Source organism: Podarcis filfolensis, assembly GCF_964270895.1.
Source record: "Podarcis filfolensis genome assembly, chromosome: 2".
Lineage (NCBI taxonomy): Eukaryota > Metazoa > Chordata > Lepidosauria > Squamata > Lacertidae > Podarcis > Podarcis filfolensis.
This window is the reverse complement of record NC_139605.1, coordinates 122,716,566-122,734,887: the sequence shown is the minus strand read 5'-3', so window position 1 is coordinate 122,734,887 and position 18,322 is coordinate 122,716,566. Positions and strand designations below refer to the sequence as shown.

The 18,322-nt window shown below is 44.2% G+C and overlaps 2 protein-coding genes and 1 long non-coding RNA gene across 11 annotated transcripts in view; 1 reads left to right on the top strand and 2 right to left on the bottom strand.

Annotated features, from left to right (window-relative positions):
• Positions 1 to 8,598, bottom strand: part of NCKAP1L (NCK associated protein 1 like) — a 68,299-nt gene extending 59,701 nt beyond the window's left edge. Inside the window, exons 1-3 of one of the 5 annotated variants that reach the window (XM_083599731.1) lie at positions 8,467 to 8,598; positions 2,038 to 2,148; positions 565 to 657 (exon numbers count right to left, since the gene is read on the bottom strand). In XM_083599731.1, the coding sequence (XP_083455857.1) occupies positions 565 to 657; positions 2,038 to 2,142 (198 nt within the window). In that variant the 5' untranslated portion in view covers positions 2,143 to 2,148; positions 8,467 to 8,598. Of the gene's footprint in view, positions 1 to 564; positions 658 to 2,037; positions 2,149 to 4,969; positions 5,333 to 6,998; positions 7,143 to 7,352; positions 7,469 to 7,545; positions 7,568 to 8,466 lie in introns of those variants that run through there. The other 4 variants (XM_083599734.1, XM_083599732.1, XM_083599733.1 and 1 more) reach the window with 4 other exon arrangements.
• Positions 1 to 18,322, top strand: part of LOC310756130 (gametocyte-specific factor 1-like) — a 31,300-nt gene that overhangs the window by 8,051 nt on the left and 4,927 nt on the right. For 4 of the 5 annotated variants that reach the window (XM_083599826.1, XM_083599829.1, XM_083599825.1 and 1 more), the window contains 4 exons: positions 13,725 to 13,851; positions 15,466 to 15,592; positions 16,911 to 16,997; positions 18,278 to 18,320. In XM_083599826.1, the coding sequence (XP_083455952.1) occupies positions 13,725 to 13,851; positions 15,466 to 15,592; positions 16,911 to 16,997; positions 18,278 to 18,320 (384 nt within the window). Of the gene's footprint in view, positions 1 to 8,467; positions 8,559 to 13,724; positions 13,852 to 15,465; positions 15,593 to 16,910; positions 16,998 to 18,277; positions 18,321 to 18,322 lie in introns of those variants that run through there. The other variant, XM_083599828.1, reaches the window with a different exon arrangement.
• LOC310756173 lies at positions 14,435 to 15,451 on the bottom strand. The gene is made up of 2 exons (XR_014544749.1): positions 15,237 to 15,451; positions 14,435 to 14,756 (listed from the first exon to the last, which is right to left on the bottom strand). It is a non-coding gene; the product is annotated as an uncharacterized lncRNA (long non-coding RNA).

The following is an 18,322-nucleotide window of genomic DNA, read 5'->3' as shown; positions in this document are numbered from 1 at the left end:
AACCTACCCCACAGGGTAGGTTGTAAGGATAAAATGGGGAGGAGGAGAACAAGGTACCCCACCTTGATCTCCTTGGAGGAAAGGTGAGATATAAATGTAGTAAGATATAAATGTGATAATGATAATAATTAATAATAATAATGTAATAATGCAGAAACCACTCGCTCTGACAACAGCCATGTCCCAAATTCTGCAATGCCAAAGTGGAAAATGGTCTGATGACCTTTTGGGCATTATGACTATTATTTCACTTTATTATAACTTACCCATCAGCTGAAATGACCACTTTTGCACAGCTATTAAAGGTGTAGGAGTCTGGCCTTCTTTTTCATCTGGTCAGCCAAGTTATTATATGCAAGGAGAAGACTTCTGGCCTAGTAAAGACTCCACAAAGGCTTAGCACTCAGCAGTTGCAGTCATCCCTGTCTTTCACACAAAGAGGTCAAGAAAAACTACAGAACCACTGCTCTCCTCTTTCAAAAAGGTAGAAGGCTTTTCGAGTCAGACCAGGGCAAACCAATAGCAGCCTCAAAAGCAACATCTCAAATCCCTACTAACACTCACCCGGAATTCCATTACATCCACAAAGGTTTGATAATAGGAAGTGAGTGCCCGGAAAATATCTGCTTTCTCCTTGTATACTGGTCCCAAATGTTGCTGTAAAGAAAAGCAAACAAAGCATGGACAAGTATGACTGATCACCAGCAACCTCATTCCTCTGGGAAACAGAGCAGAGCTTTTTCAGTAGTGGCTCCCTTGCTAGGGAATGGACTCCCTAAAGCTATCGATCTGGCCCCTGATTTTGGTGTTTTTTCCCCCTACCATCATTTTAAAGAAATTAGCTTGTATTTCTTTTAATTTCAGCAGGATTTTTGCAAAAACAAATTATATTTATTGAGTTTTATTAAGGCTCCATGTCCAGATATACAGGTAACTCAAGTGACAAAAGCAATTGACCACAAAACAAAAATGAAACAGGTAAAATACTTGATCTGAAAACTATTGGATTCATTTTAGTCACACTCTGGCTACATTTAGGCTTACTCCTTCTGTTCATTTTTTTAGTGTCACGTGACAGCTAATTATTATCTTTTGTATGTTTGACACCACAATCCTGAACACAATTACTAGGCAATAAGCTCCAATGAACACAGGAAGAATGAATTCAGAATAAGCTTGCATGGTTTTGGGCCTAACCTCACAACTTGCTTCCAGGCCACAGGGCAACAGCGCCAAGTCTTTCCAGACTGGAACAAATACACAAAGGCTACCTGGCATCTCCACATCACTGGGAGGAGTGGCCCAAGTCCTTCCCTGCTTGACACTTACCATTTATCTATTTTTTTAAAGAGACTGATGAACTCATCCAGCTCTGCAAACGTTTCGTTCCTGAAGAGCAATTAATATCATCTAGGCCTTCCCCAATATATACAGGGAGATATAGTGATAGCACAGATGTTTACAAGGAAAAGTCCTATGTTCAGCCCTTGCCAGCTCCAGCTGAAAGGACCTCAGGAGGTATCAGGGCTAGAAAAGGAAAGGTCTCCTTGGAGAGCAATTGGAAAACAGCCCTTGACTAGATTCATACGTTCATGTGGATTATGAAGGGCTGGAGCTCCATGGTCAAACACATACTCTGTATGCAGAAGGTCCCAGTTTCAATTCTCTGCATTTCAAGATAGGGTTGTAAAAAGCCACTACCTGAAATCCTGCACAGCTGCTGCCAGTCCACATGGACAATACTAGGCTAAATAAATGGGTTGGTGGTGTGGCTCAGTGAAAGTCAGCTTCCTACTACTCAGGGATAGAAAATATTTCTACTTATGCTCTGTCCTAGTTAATATAATGTAATTGGAATTTGGGGCCATCAAGAAAATGCCTCCTGACTCAACCCCTAGAATACACCCAGGATGGCAGCAGTTCTTCTCATGCAGAAGTTACTCTTCTTTAAGCCAGGAGAAGAGCAATGGCCACTTTCTGTTCCCAGAGAGTACAATCCCTCCAACTCCCCACTCCAGCTCTGACATGGGGTCTCACCGTGCCGCTCCGTGTGTCCAAGTTGGGAAACTTCTTGTTGATGTATTTGATAGAGGATTCCATGGTCTTCTCGGTGAAGAAGCTTGGCTTGGTCCGGGAATCCATACATGTCTGCAAAAGTCAACAAAGCTGCACTCAGAACTGAGCAACGTGCAATGCCAATTGTGCTGCTCTATTTAATTTCTAGGGGAAGCGGGTAGCACTGTTCATCAGGAACACAGCATCCAGGGAGAAGAAAGTTTAACCCTTTACCCTACTGCAGTTGCAACACACACACACACAGAGTGCCTTTTAGTGCCAATAGGACCTGCCTATAAGAATAACAGCAGAGCAAGGGAGATGTTACAAAAGTTGGACGCCACCTGTGAACACTGCAGTCTTCCAGAATATCTAATTTCTGACTTCACTAAACTTAAGCAAGGCCCCATCTGCACAGCACAGTTAAAACAGCATCATGCCACTTGAAGCAGTCATGGCTTCCTGGAAAGCAGTTTGTTAAGAAGCTTAGAGTTGTTGGGAGACCCCTGTTCTCCCTACATAGCTATAATCCCCCATGTTCCCTGGGAAGAGATTGTTAAACCACTTTAGGAAACATAGTTGTAGGAAGAGAATTCAATTTGATTCAATCTGACTGGTTGATCATTGTTTTCATGATGTTGGTTTGGGATTCCTAGCTCTTTACATGTAAGAAGGCTCGGCATTCATGTCCAATCCTCCAGTTGACACATTTTTTCCAATTACGGATTACCGTATTTTTTTGCCGTATAGAACGCACTTTTTTCCCTCCAAAAATGAAGGGGAAATGTGTGTGCGTCCTATGGGGCAGGCTTTCGCTGAAGCCTGGAGAGCAAGAGGGGTCAGTGCGCACCAACCCCTCTCACTCTCCAGGCTTCAGGAAGCTATCTGCAAGCCGTGGGAGAGCTGCGCAACTTCGCACAGCCCTCCCACGGCTTGCGGAGAGCTGCCTGTTCTGGGGGCTGGGGTCGGGGGAAGCTCGGGCTGCCCCCGCCCCAGCCCCACGCCTGGGGGGGGAAATAATTTTTTTTCTTTATTCCCCCCCCCAAAAAAATAGGTGCACCCTATGGGCCGGTGCGCCCTATGGGCCGAAAAATACAGTATTATCCTATGAGCAGCTGCATTAAAAGCTGTACCCATTTCCCTTTCCTCTAATAAGACCAGATATTTAATATGGCAAGATCATAACCAATAGCAACAGTCACTTTATTAATAAGGGGAGGTAAACAACAGGCACTCCTACAAATCAGCAGATCCATAACCACACATCAGATCCCCACAGAGACTCCAAATCCCATACAAACCATACAGAGCATACAGCCATACAGTCAACTCTCAACTTTCTCTGTAGTAGTAATAGTAATAGCAGCTTAGCTAGTCACTGTCATACTGAATCTGCCAAGGTCAAGCATTCACCTCTCAGATCGTACCATCCCAACCTTGTCAGTGAACCACCCATTCAAAGGACCATTCACAGCCATTTAAGAAAATAACATTGTTTTGTCAAATCCAAGATTCTAATTCAAGAGGCACTTTAAAGAAAAAAACACAGGCCCATCCATCCACAGTAATCAGATAGCAAGCTCAAATCACTCCCTAAGGTAAAATGTAAGTGATGTACATGTGGTGGAACCTGCGACAGTTTGCAGTAGAGATCATGATCAAAACCGGAAGGGGAAAGGAGGTGCCGCCAACAAGACAATTCTGTTGTAAGCTGTGATCGGATCTGCTGTTGCCCCTACAGAAAGAGGAAGCTTCAGAGAGTCCTCAGCCAACACTCACATGCAACAGGAAGAGGAACCACATGCGTGTGGTATCTCCTTGTCTGCTAAAATGCTTAGAATAGCTCCAAGGTTTCAGCTAGTGGAAGATCTATTTACGTCTTTTCAGGTCTTCTACTGAGACAAGATAAAGAGGAGCCAAACAAATGGCTCAGTTCAAAAAGTTAGATTAGCACACCTGGGTTCAAAGCCCCATGAAGATCACTGCATGACTTTGGGCCAGTTTCTCACACACCCAGGTCTAACATACCTCTGGTTGTGATGATAAAATGTAAGCTTCACTGAGCTCCCCAGAAGGGAGGAGGGCAGGCATATGCAATTTATATCCGCTACCACATCTTCCTCTGCCTGCTGAACCTTTCTACAGCATTCATGCAACAGTGATCAAGATCACAGATACGGAGCAGTTGCCACTCCAACCACTGGTGATATGTATTCGATGGACAAGACTAAGATGGGCAGACAGGAGATGGACAAAGGGGGATAGTCAGGAGCACCCAAGGTTGCAGTAGATATGTGAACACTAAGGTGGCTCAGGAAAGGTTTGTGCTGGTCAAAAATTAGTCTTGAAGAGAGGAAGGAATTGGCTGGACAAATAAAGAAAACTCTTTCTGCTGGGAGTTGAAGAAACGGCTTGGGACTGGGAGCTAGAGAAAATTGGCATCGATTGCAGATCCAGAAAGAAGTATTTTCTTTCAGAGCAGCAGTATGCAAGAATCCCATTTCCTCCATTAACCCACTAGATCCACTGCCAGCCGCTTCTAAGAAGGCATCAGCAGTTGACTGAAGAGCCATGAACTCTTCCTTGGACCTTTCCCAGTTCATATTCGTTGGGGGGTGAGCATCATACTTTCACTACTGGGATCAAAATAGGAGCTGTGTCTACTAGTCAATGAAGCCTAGGACTTCCTCAACCCAATAAAAGTAACTAGCAGCCCTGATCTCTAGCTACCTGCACCCATGGCTGTAAGAGCCAATCTCTCCTCTTGCACCAAGCCAAGAGCAGAGCACGGCAGAGGACCTCACCACCCCTTTTCCAAACCACTAGACCCTATGACATCCTTCTCAAAGTTGGGCACAGATCCGTTTCCCTGCAGAGAGCACGAAGACCTGCCACGGGTCACATCAGCTCCTACCTTCTTGATGTTGTACATGCGAACAAGGACCCCCTTGCCCCTCTCATTGAGGATGGTCAGCTTCTCCGCAAACTTGTGCTGATACACGGAGGGCAGAGACATCTCCCTGTTGAATTCTCAGTGCCCTCTCAGTCTTCACTTGAAGCAAGACCTCAAAACCAGAGGCGCAATAGAGTGCCGTGATCTCTTCAAGGGGAAAATTTAAAAGGGGGGCAAGAGGTCTGGCCACACCCAGCAACACAAGCTGCAGAGGGCCTGCGTTGCTGCTTTCGTACTGGGGCGGGCAGCTGCACACAAGCTTGTCTCCTGACACTTCCCCCTTGAGAAGCGATGAACGCTGCTTCCCTTTGGGGGCTGAGACTTCCTGTGGCTGGAGCGCTTAAGAAGCACAGCAGCTCTGTTGCAAAGCAGATCTGCAGATCATGCTAGTTTTGTTCTGTGGAAGCAAACCTCTTCCTGCTAGACAGTTAACTCTGCTGCTTCTGCCAAACCACACCTATTGTAAAATTGGAACTACCCTATTTTCTCCTGGTGCCTTTTTCAAGCTGGACAGCGGATAGAAATTATGGAGGTGAAGCTTGTTAACGGAGAAATCTGAGGGCTCCCTTGGACAAAAAACAAGGACACCAGCCAGGAATACCAGAGCAAAACAGCAGCCAGTAGGCTTGGTCTTTATTGAAGACTGTCGCATCTGGACTCCCACCTGCCACCAGGTGAAACAAGATGGAAGTCCAGAACAAAAGAAGACCCCAACTTTTATTAGTTGCTAACCCCCCAAAATACACCCCTAAAACTACACAACTACATCACTGATACATCACAAAAAGGAGGGGTTGCGGGAGGAGTTTGTGGAGGTAACCTGAGTATCTTGTCACCTGGCTGGTTCCTCCTTTCCCCCTCCCCATGAGTCATTTCCAGGGGACAAAGGGAGGTGGCAGTTTCCTGCCCCCAGAGGGAAGAGCTAATCACTGTCCTTTGTTCCAGTCGAGTTGAATCCACTCCCATATGTAAGTTCTTTGTGTCCTTGATGGTCTTCTGTCTAGGACCATCAAGGTTGGCATGCCAACCGGGCAGGGCTCCTGGTACATGTTGGTACACTCAAGGGCTCAAGGGATTATGGCCGTCCTGGATCAAACCATCCCCTTTTGATAGTCCTTCCTACATAGAGCAAAATAAAAGTGGAACGGTGCAGATCCGATGTATGGTTGATTTTCTATGAATTTATAACAGAAACATTGCGTATGTCATGTGTGAGTGTGTGTGTGTGTGTCAAGTTTGTACAAACTAAATGATTGGGGGTGGGTTCCTGCAACAAGCTGCTGAACTTCTGTCCATTGAGTAGCTGTTAAATACCACCAGACAAAAAAAACAGAACAGCAATGACTGATTTAATTACCCTGCTCTTGTGCGCTCTCTCTCTCTCTCTCACACACACACACCCACACCCACACCCACACACACCATGTTTTTGGGAAGCAGTTAAGGGCACTCACTATGAGAGTGACACCATTTTACGTTTAGATTTGTATTCCACCCTTCCTCCAAGGCACTCAAGGGTGGGCAGTTGTTGCTATTATTTACCGTATTGGCCCAAATATAAGCCACACCCAAATATAAGCCACAGCTTTAAAATTCAAGGGGGGGGGGAGAAAAAAATACAATACCCGAATATAAGCTGCTCTCTTAAAATTCTGCAGGCACTCACACCCGTTCCATTTTACCGTATGTCTGGTTCAGCAGCGATATCGTAAAAGCCCATTTTTGTATGGTCGCGAATTTAAGCCGTGCTTTAACTTTTCACGGTCAGAATTTGAGCAGGGGGAGTGAGGCTTAAAAATAAAATAATTATTTAAAATAATTAAAAAATAAAATAATTATTTAAAAATAATTTTAAAAAATAGATTTTTTATATTTAAATCAGATTTTTTAAAAAATAAAATAAAATGCTTTTGGAGGAAAAATCTTTCTAAAGATAGTTTTCTATTTAAGTTACCAGTAAGTGTGAAGCAGTAAAAATGAAAGTGCAAACCTTGTGAGCAGAATACTCCACAAGTCTTGGGATCTTTGTGAAAGGATTGTGCAAGTCAGTTGCATGTCTGTGCAACTCGGACTTGAGGCAAGTGCTGAAGGCACTTCAGGGCTGGCAACCTCTTCCCAATCCCACCGGGTCCCAACAACTGCACTGACACTTAACTCTGCAGAATAGGCACCTGAATGTAGAAGCAAATCCAAAGGGTGGTGGAGGAGGAGGAATTAGTAACAGGGATCTGTAAGACCTTGGCGAGACCTTGAAGTGCTTGCCAGTCAACTAATAAGAGTTCACTGGTTCCAGGCCCTTCTTCCCAGAGCTCGCCTGACATTGTCCAAACGATAAAGTCTCTACCTGGAACTTCAGTCCTGAAGTTCTCTGCTCCAGTCCTTGGTTCCCCTTTTCCAGCTTTCCACCAGCCTGTTTCTCCTCAGCCTGCTCTTTCTGCAAGCCTCTTCCAGCCCAGGCCTACCAACTGTATCTCCCCCCCCCCCCCGCCCCTCTAGAAAAAGTACAGCAGAAAAGCTGTCCAAATATACAGTAATACCTCTGCAAACGTCCGCCTTGTCTAGCGTCCATTCCAGCAAATGTCCACAGCAAACCCGGAAGTACCGGGTTACTTCCGGGTTTGCAGCTCACACATGCACAAACACGCTAAATTGTGCTTTGCGCATGTGCAGACGCACAAGCCACTCCATGCACGTGTGCAGACACAGCACTTTACCCTTTGTCCTTTTTGGCTAGCGGCCGGGGCTCCAGAACAGATCCCGGCTGCAAAACAAGGTACGACTGCAAACAGTTAAACTTATTAAGCCTTGCAATAATGTATTTCTAATGATAAAACCAAATCAGTAATTTTTGATATAACTGTAAAAACTACTTTGAAAATTTATTATTCCAAAAATGAAACCTTATACCAGCAAGAATGAGTCTTTCTGTTAAAAAAAACCTCAGATCGTATAAATCTTTCGCCTTTTAAAAAGAAAAAAAATTACATCAAACTAGTGATTTAAATAGATTTTATTTAAATCAAATCCACTGTTTCAAACGGCAAATAACATGGTAACTGTTGGGGAAGGAGGAAAGAACTCATATTTCTGCTATCAAGCATGGTTGTTTATTTTCTGAGGAAATATACCATATTTTTCAGTGTATAATATGCCCCCATGTGACTTTGCGGGACTCAAATTTAAGAAAAGAGGGGTGGTCCTCCAAAGTTGTTGAGCTCCCACGACAGACCAACAATGCCACTCACACACATCGACAAAGCAAACTATCCTCTGTTCCCTCCCTGACAAAAGCAGCAAATCGCTGCAAGGACAGCAAATCAACACCAGCCCTTGCCACAGCTACCAATAACAATCTCTGACTCACAGCAGCAACCAATCCCACGTTCCCACAATGCACTACCCATGTATGATGACCCCAAATTCTGAACATGATTTTTGAATTAAAAGAATAGTCTTACATATGGAAAAGTACAGAAGTCTTCTATCTGACTAATGTGCCAGTTCCCACCAACCGGCAAGGCACGGCTGCCCAAGGTTGTAGCTTGGAATGGCAAGTATGCAGATCCATGTGCACAAACTACTGCTCTCTCTTAATGAGAGGAGAGGGCCAAGGCCATGCGAATTCCCTTCCATGCTGACAAGACTTGCCTTTAGAGAAAGAGTGAAATCCATCAGGTATCTATGGCTTTAATAGGTACCTTAGTTACAATGATGTCACAAAGTTCTTCAGAAAGCCACCATCCCATTGGCTGGATTTACAGTTAAACAGCAGGGTAAGTTGAAAGCTGAGTCACTTTGGATTCAGCAGCTGTTGACGCCAGGCTCTTTGATTTGGTCAGCCCCTTATCTCAAAGCCAGCCAGCTGCAGACAAGGCAAGTGCTTCCATGTATTATCAGATAATGGGGTTGGGGTGTAGAAAAGGCTATCAACGAATCTGAGTCGAAAGTAAGGTGCTCTTAATTTGTGTGTGTGGAGGTAAACTGAAAGACTTGGTATTATTGTTGTCTTCCCTTTATCTTCTATCCTGGAACCCCAAGTGCTGTGCATGTGGTTCCCATGGTGTACCCTCTCTTACCTAGGGAATGACTTGAGGCAGCGCTGCTTAGCTTTAGCAAGGAGTTGCTTTCAAACTGCACCTTGGGACACTGTATGTGGCAAGGCTTTCTGGTTGTGTTTAATTTTGTATAATTTTAATTGTGGGAGATTATCCTGGGACTGTGAGGGGACCTGATGGGGTGAATCAAGGGTTAATTCCAGCCTGAGGAAATGCATTGAGATTCAAGGACATGACTAACATGGGCCTTCAGTGGGTCTAACCTTAATTTGGAGTTTAAAATCTTCATATAGAGAAGAAAAGTAATTCATTTCTATGGTTAGTGTTTAACCAGAGATGATGGCAGGATGCTTGATAGTGCGGAGAGGATTGCTAGCATTATTATTTCTGCTGTTGAGTTGGGGGATTCCAATGCTGAAGGAGCCAGGCAAGTTTCTAGGTGAGTTAAGGGGCCCAAAGTACAATTTTGAAGCTGGTTAGTAGCTTCTTATTTGTACAAGTTCAAAATGGAGCACAATCAGAAAACTTAACAAGGAACCAAGAGTTTATAAGCCTCTAATCTGAAAAACAGAAGTTAATCCTACCCCCTGGGAGTGAGAACTTTTTTTTAGCCCCCAGGCCAGATTCCTTTGGGCTGCATTCCAGGGGTGGATGGCCAAAGGCAAAAGCAGGTAGAGCGTTAAAGGTTACTTTTCTCTCTGTCTAGTAAACTAGTTTATTCACACTTGCGCTCCTCTCTCTACCCTCCATCCAGCAAGCAAGAAGCATTATCAGAGTTCCAAGGGCACATTCCCTCCAGGAACAAGCACTAAAGGAGGCCGCAAGCAGGGCTGGTTAGGGCTGTGGCCCGGTGGGTGGGTGGGTGTCACACACATCTGTGAACATTTTACAAAAGAAAAAGTTTTATCAGAGAGCATTTTTAATCTTGAAGTGATCAATCTGCCAAAGATATAATATGTGGTAGGTCAAAGCTGGGATTCAGGAGCACACAACTACCACTCATAAAAATCTGAACTAGTCTGTAAAATCTTCAGTTTGTGGTTAAACCATGGGGCCAGCGTGTTTTTAGCTGCTTGGTTGAACAAATTAAAAAGCTGAATAATTAATGTGACTATTGCACAGGAACATTACAATTAATGTATGTTTACTCATGCCCCATGATATTCTTGTAAAGAAGCTGGTAAAATGCGGTCTTGACTATGCTACCACTCAGTGGATTTGTAACTGGCTGACTGACCGAACCCAAAGGGTGCTCATCAATGGTTCCTCTTCATCCTGGAGAAGAGTGACTAGTGGGGTGCGACAGGGTTCTGTCTTTGGCCCGGTCTTATTCAACATCTTTATCAACGACTTGGATGATGGACTCAAGGGCATCCTGATCAAATTTGCAGATGACACCAAACTGGGAGGGGTGGCTAACACCCCAGAGGACAGGATCACACTTCAAAACAACCTTGACAGATTAGAGAACTGGGCCAAAACAAACAAGATGAATTTTAACAGGGAGAAATGTAAAGTATTGCACTTGGGCAAAAAAAAATGAGAGGCACAAATACAAGATGGGTGACACCTGGTTTGAGAGCAGTACATGTGAAAAGGATCTAGGAGTCTTGGTTGACCACAAACTTGACATGAGCCAACAGTGTGACGCGGCAGCTAAAAAAGCCAATGCAATTCTGGGCTGCATCAATAGGAGTATAGCATCTAGATCAAGGGAAGTTATAGTGCCACTGTATTCTGCTCTGGTCAGACCTCACCTGGAGTACTGTGTCCAGTTCTGGGCACCACAGTTCAAGAAGGACACTGACAAACTGGAACGTGTCCAGAGGAGGGCAACCAAAATGGTCAAAGGCCTGGAAACGATGCCTTATGAGGAACGGCTAAGGGAGCTGGGCATGTTTAGCCTGGAGAAGAGGAGGTTAAGGGGTGATATGATAGCCATGTTCAAAGGATGTCACATAGAGGAGGGAGAAAGGTTGTTTTCTGCTGCTCCAGAGAAGCGGACACGGAGCAATGGATCCAAACTACAAGAAAGAAGATTCCACCTAAACATTAGGAAGAACTTCCTGACAGTAAGAGCTGTTCGACAGTGGAATTTGCTGCCAAGGAGTGTGGTGGAGTCTCCTTCTTTGGAGGTCTTTAAGCAGAGGCTTGACAACCATATGTCAGGAGTGCTCTGATGGTGTTTCCTGCTTGGCAGGGGGTTGGACTCGATGGCCCTTGTGGTCTCTTCCAACTCTATGATTCTATGACTCAGAAATCACATTGCATTCAGCAGACTGTACTCCCAGGTTAAGTGTCAATAGGATTGCAGTTTGCAGAACCCTGAAATATTTTGTAGGATTTATTAAGCCACTTTGGGGCACTAGTGCTGGAAAGCCAGGATTAATATTTACTGAAGAAACCCCACAAAAGTCATTGGGGTATGGGCTCTGAATATTTGATGTGGTTCTTGCCTTGATGCATCTGAGGAAGTAGGCTGTAGTCCATGGAAGTTACGCCATAATAAATTTGTTAGTCTTTAAGGTGCCACAGAACTCCTTATTTTGTTTTGTTGTGTTTTGCTGTAAGAGACGGAGGGGTACTCCTGGCAGTCCTTGCCTCAGTGACTTCAAAAGATCTTGGCTGCCTTCTGAAGTAGGCTTTCTAGTAGTCTGGGAGGGGAATTCTAATCAGGATTTCTCTGCCACTATTGCTTGAGAATGTTTCCTGCTGAGCAGAATTGTCCTGCCCAGTGGGATGCCCAGACTGTGTTTTCTGAGTAACTTATAAATCCTCCTTGTCCAAGGACAAGTAATTAGCAAATGCTTTGTTATCTGGAGATTGCTGCCCTAACTGTGTGATCTCTACACACAGCAACGATAGCTGACTTTTGCTACTGAAAGTAATGCTGGGTCCTCCTGTCACATTAGTATAGCTCCAACAGGCCTTATATAGTCATTCTCATTCTCATTCTCATTTTCTCTCTCTCTCTCTCTCTCTCTCTCTCTCTCTCTCTCTCTCTCTCTCTCACACACACACACACACACACACTCTTTATTTTTATCTACTGCATTGCAGTCCTGACATCCCTCCATAGACAGTGAGGCAGCACACATTCTTTCCCCCCACAACCCCCTGCAGCAATCCTGTGAGAGTAGGTACGGCTGAGTGTGTTGGTGCCAGGTTTTTTTGGGGGGGGGGCCCTCTTCGGTACAACTCCCTCCCATAGCCTGTCTACCTCCTTGCTGAAAAGCATAAAGAGGAAGCCCATATCACCAGGATGGTGAAAGCCAAAGAAGACTGTGAGCAGCTCCAAAGTAATTTCTTCCAGCTAGGTGAATGGGAAATAAAATGGCAGAGGAGAATGTTGCGTGTCACGTACCACGATGTCAGTTTACTCTTTAAAAGGCAACCCAAAATTTCCTTGTAACAGCAATGACACAGACCTTAGAACAAGGGGTCAACATTGAGCTATCAACAGTGTGTACTGCAATGGCAAAAGCAAAATCCATGCTTTGTAAGGGGGAGTATTGGGAAAAGTATTGAAAATAAAACTGACAGGACTGTAATGCCTACTATGCTAAAATATGATAATTATTATTGTATTGCTCTGTACTGTGAGGTTGGTGCATCCCCAAAAGGGCACAATACAGCTGGAAAAAATGCAAGAAAGGGGCCAATCAAAATGATAGTGCAGATGCTTATGGGGAAAAGCTATATTGTTTGAAGATACTTTCTTTAGAAAACAGGACATATAGTGGAGGCTTGAGTTATGAATGGTAGCAGAATGGTTGGCAAACATATTCCCTTGCATATTACTAGAAGTTGCCCAATTAAACTGGCATAAATATAGGAGTGACAAAGGTATTTTTCACAACACATAATGAACAGGGATATCATTGCCAAATGTGGTGATGTGATGGTTTTATAAATGGGACAAGACAAACAGAAGTGTACCTAGGGTCCCTTGTGCCCTTGGTAAAGAGCTGTATCAATACCCCCCCAAAAAAAACTTTACTGTATGCGTTTGTGCTGTGGTGCAAGGATGGGAAGCTGCTTCTGCATTTGATCTCCCCATGATAGCAGTGGCATGTTGCCATATATGTCATACACTCCATAGTGATAGATGAATTTTGTGGTGCCCCCCCCAGCCTGTGCCCCCAGCAGAAGCCAGTTTATCCACCCACTAGGTACACCTCTGTACACTCTTACAGAGGACTAGTGGGTCAACAGCACTGGCATCAATATAAATGTAATCTCCAAATCTTTTAAACAAGGATTCCTCCAAAAACTTTGAGGGGAAGGGGCAGCTAACAAGGGAGGGCTGTTTGCCTTCATATCCTGGTGGTTGATTTTGAATCTGGCTATCAACTGCTAGAAATGGGATGCTAATAATAATAATAATAATAATAATAATAATAATAATAATAATAATAATAATAAAAAATTTATTTATACCCCATCCATCTGGTATAAATGGGCTAGACTAGGTTGACATGTGGTTTGATAACCAGGGCTCTTGTGCTCTAAACTAATGTCTGAAATAAGTTCAGAAGCAGCACTTCTGAGCAAATAAGCTATCTCAGCAGAGGGTCAGATTCTTAGGCTTCAGACCATGTGTCTCTCTTGTATGGTTTTGCCCTGATGCTTTGTAACATCTCATTCTTAAACACTGCTAGGAGCACAGTACGCAGCCAGTCCTATATTAATTCCATGGATCCTGAACGGCTTGTCCAATGCCCTTATGATAAGAACCACCAGATCAGAGCCTGCAGGTTACCTTACCACTTGGTGAAATGCAGAAAGGTAAGAGGAGGGGGGAAAGAAGGGCATTGGTAGGGTACCACAAATAACTTCTCTTCTTAAAATGGTCCTGCCCATCTTGGATTTGTAGGAAATGGTTGAAGTGTGTTAATTCACCACAGAAGAATGAGCTACCCTGGCTCCTATGGGTGAAAGCAAGCAGAAATCTAATTACCACTTTGTGCATTGGCTCCCTTTTCAAAAGCAGAGTAAGTTAGCTCTGATCTGAGGTTATGTGACATGTTGAACATCCAAACAGATGTAAACAAGTTCAAACAAAATTGCACAATGAAGCCATTTGAGCAAGTCTAGAGTCTCCTGTTTGGTACACATGTTCTTCTATTGGAAGGACTCTTCATTTTAACAATTTTGTTTTTGTGACCTTGCAGTGAGATACTGTGTGGTTTTTAATTCTGATAACATGCCCCGTGATAGCATCTTGGTATCACACCTATATCAGTGTGACCACCAGAGTTGCACAGCACCAGCAGAGTAGTCTAGCAAAGCTTCAGAGTCTTCTCTTCCTTTTCGAGCTGTCAGCCTTTCCAGAGTCAACAGTGAAGGAAACTCCTTGACCACAACACAGTTCAGTGTAAAGTCTTTTATTGCTTCAAGACACAAGACGATTCAAACACACTATATACATAAAGTTAAGAGATGCTCGTGCATCATAAACTATGCTATAGTAAGCTGGTCTTAGAAATTAAACTGAAGAGATTCAAATATACAAAGAGGTCCACATTTGAGGAGAGATGCACCACTGCCTTTTGCTGCTGAATACAGCCTTGGCTTTATAGCTGGCAATGCACCGATACACATTCTTTGGAGAAAGGGAGATGGAGGAGTCCTGCCAAAGGCCTGTGGCCTTGAACTGTTTCCAGAGGCCCACCACAGCTGGCATCCTAACTCTGAACAGAAATCAGACATGGGGGAAGACGCAAACCAAGCAGTTAGTGCAATTCTGCACATATTTGCAAATTACACCAGCATTAATCCTCTCCTAAGTAAAGTCAATACAGATTTAGATATTCTAGCCCTCTAGGGAAAAGCAGTCCTGAAAATAAAAAAGGAACTATTCTTCACAAAGTCCACAATGGTTTTTCTGGGGTGGGGGCTTACTAACTGGCACATCTGTTCATAGTGAAAGGACTTGTCCAAGTGGGATGTGGAGTAAAGAATCATTAACTTAACTGTTGTTTTTTTCAAATATACAGCCTTTGTTTAATCCAGGAGTGGGGAACCTGTGACCCTCTAGATGTTGCTGGACTCCAACTCCCACCATTCCTGCGCATTCACCAGTGGCTGGGGCTGATGGGAGTTGAAGTCCTGCCACATCTGGACAGCCACAGGTTCTTCACCCCTCTCTCCTCTCTGTGAATAGGACTGACCAGGTAGCAAGGTCTTCTAGGAAAGCCATGGTGGATCCAGTGAAGAATGCTGGGTTCAATTATTCTTCTACTCTTCACTAGAGAGGAATAGAATCTATAATCATCCCATATGAAGCCAACATGGATTAAGTGGGCATGTTATCATAGTAGAGAACATCCCCTTTCATTCTTGAGTGCTGGGTGGGTTTGATGGAGGCCTAGCTCTGCACTGTTAACGTCTTTTTCCCAGAACAACCAGAAGATCGCCAGAGAGCTCGCAACATGCCCCTACAACGCCCGTCACAGAGTTCCAAAGCAGGAGTTAAAACTGCACATTGCAACTTGTGAGAACAAAGTTTCTCCAGAGGTCTTGGAGGGTAAGAGAATTGCTCCTGTCTGCTCTAAAACCCAGTAGAGCATGCTGTGTGTATAATATTGATGCTGCTGGTGTAAGAAAACTTAATAACTTGCTGTCTGTAGCAAAGCTCTGGGCACTCTAGGCTGGAGATACATGCTCTGATTGCACTGCATACTGAGCATTCAACTGGTTGTAAAAGCTGGGGTGAAATAAGTAATGAATGAATTATACTGAGCAGGGTGGGTGTAATAAGCAGTATTCAGGTGGGGGGAGTGACTTGGCTGAGTGCCAGTCCATTTTCCTGAAGTGTGTGATGTAATGGAAGATGGGATTAAAATTCAAAACTAACTTGATTGAAGTACTTACTGGTCAAACAAGTGAAGGGAGAAGTGCTGTAAGGTAAGGATCTAGGCATTATGTCACAAACTATAAAACAGGAGGCTGCAATCTATAATACATGAAGTAAAGGCAGGCCTGTAGAACTACATTACAAAATTGAAAAAGAATGAATATTGAAGGATGTCTGTGTTTCAGTTCATGTAGCATTTTTGAAAGTGCAAATTGGGTAGATTTGCCTTGAAATTCAAACTGAATTGAATTTATCACCGTTCCCTAGCCGGAAGGAGCAGCCTTTACGAATGTGGGGAACAGGTATTTTCCAGCTTAAAACTCTAGTATACAATGTATACCTTCCACTAAAAATGGTTGGTTATATTTGATAGCCTAAAATAAAACTTCATATATGAAAACTGGGATATTTTGGTGGTGATAGCTATACACACAAACCACTGGTATAGCCATAACTCGCTGTAGCCCTGTTCATGGATTCAAAAGAGCCGGTGAGGGTTTAACTTGGGGAGGGGCACCAGGCATCTTTACCCCAGGCTTGGGCCCTCGGTTATGGGTGCCCAGTGTGCATGACGTCATGACATCACGTGCAGCGTGATGTCATGACGTTACATGCGCACACCCCGGCCTGGGAACCTGACTTCCAGTGCCACTGGAAGTCAGGTTACGAAGCCTCTGAGATGCTGTTTGAGGCCTTGCGTGACTTCGCAAGTTGCGTCAGGGGCCCTGAAGTATGGGTGCTAAGCACCCACAACAAAAATTTTGTGGGTGCTCAGGCACCCAGAGCCCCCTATAGTTGGCAACCCTGACCCCAGGTATGCTCATTCCACCCCTGGCCTCCCCATGTTTAAGCAGGAAAGTCTGAAAAGATGCACCTGATGTGAACACACAAACACAATACCAAAGCATGGAGCAGCCATCTCTGAAACTAGAACTAACTTCCAAAACCAAGATGCCTTAACTTTTTTCTTTTCTTAATACTTTGACAGTTACTTCAAGCAGAGGTGATCCAAAGAACAGAATCAAAGAGGTGACAGCCTGGCAGTGCCCCCCTCCAGAAGAAGACTGGGAGGCTGGTGAGTTGTTGTTTTTCTTCCACTTGTGCAAAAACACACTTTCCGGGTTGCACCACACCCTGGCTGAATTTGAGTGTGCTTGGCTTACTAAAAGAAAGCTGCATTTAGAATATTCCCCTCCCCCCCCCCAACCTTCTAACATGCTTAACCTGGAGGCACCAGCTTGGCACTTTGGTAAGGAACTGGGCCTCTGGCATGAAGAAGCCCTGCTGAATCGGACAAAGTGTCTAGCATCCTATTTCAAACAGTGGCCTGCTAGATGCTGCTGGAAATGATGACAATGGCACCTCATCCAGTGTCTGTCGCATGTTCTGCCTCAGAACATGAAAGTTTACCAGAGGAAGAAATTGAAAAGTTCATTGTCCTGGTCAGATTGTTCCAAATTATTCTAGTGACCTGCTGCTGAGGAGGCAGAATGCATAGCTTCTTGTAACTTTTATTAAAGCATTGGAGCAGTTTATTACATAAGGGCAATACTATAACAAGACGGCCCCTGGTCCATGGGCTTGCAATCAAAATGACACAAGTTATAAGGAAATACATGTGGACTCCAGAGGAAAACAAATAATATAATCTCAGGCTTAAATTTTTACCATATACCATATATGTTTTTACCATAACAGGGGTAAAGGGACCCCTGACCATTAGGTCCAGTCATGGATGACTCTGGGGTTGCGGCGCTCATCTCGCTTTACTGGCCGAGGGAGCCGGCGTACAGCTTCCAGGTCATGTGGCCAGCAGGACTAAGCCACTTCTGGTGAACTAGCGCACGGAAACACATCATAATTATTAAATGACCAGCTGGAATCAAAATGGTTATTGGAAAGAGGGTCTCAACAGGGCTGGTCTCCCCAAAGAGCTTAACAGGAGTAGCCCTGTTTTCAATGTCTGCTCTGGTACAGCCTAAGAACTGAAATCTAATTTTGTTTTCTTCTGTCCTCCCCATTACCTTGTTAATCACAGTATAGTACCTGCAAAAATGTAGCTGATTTATAAATAGAATAATGCTGAAGTAAGGGCAAATGAGGGTGTTACAACCATTAGCAGTCCCAGAGCAAATCTGTAACTTTTCTTCAAGGAAACAATTCATACAGGTATTCCAAAGAACATCAGGAAAACCCCACTGCTCTGAAGTGTCACTCGATCCAATTTAGACTCTCCTGAAAGCCCATCCAATCTGGAGTCTGAGTACTCCTGTAAAATGCGAGTGACTATGGCAAGGGGGATGAAGTGCCCCGTTATGAGAACTCTGCCTAATGATTTTGTTACTCTCTCCTAAGATGCTGCTGAATATCCTGCTCCTCCTTTTGTTTTTGGCACCAGGT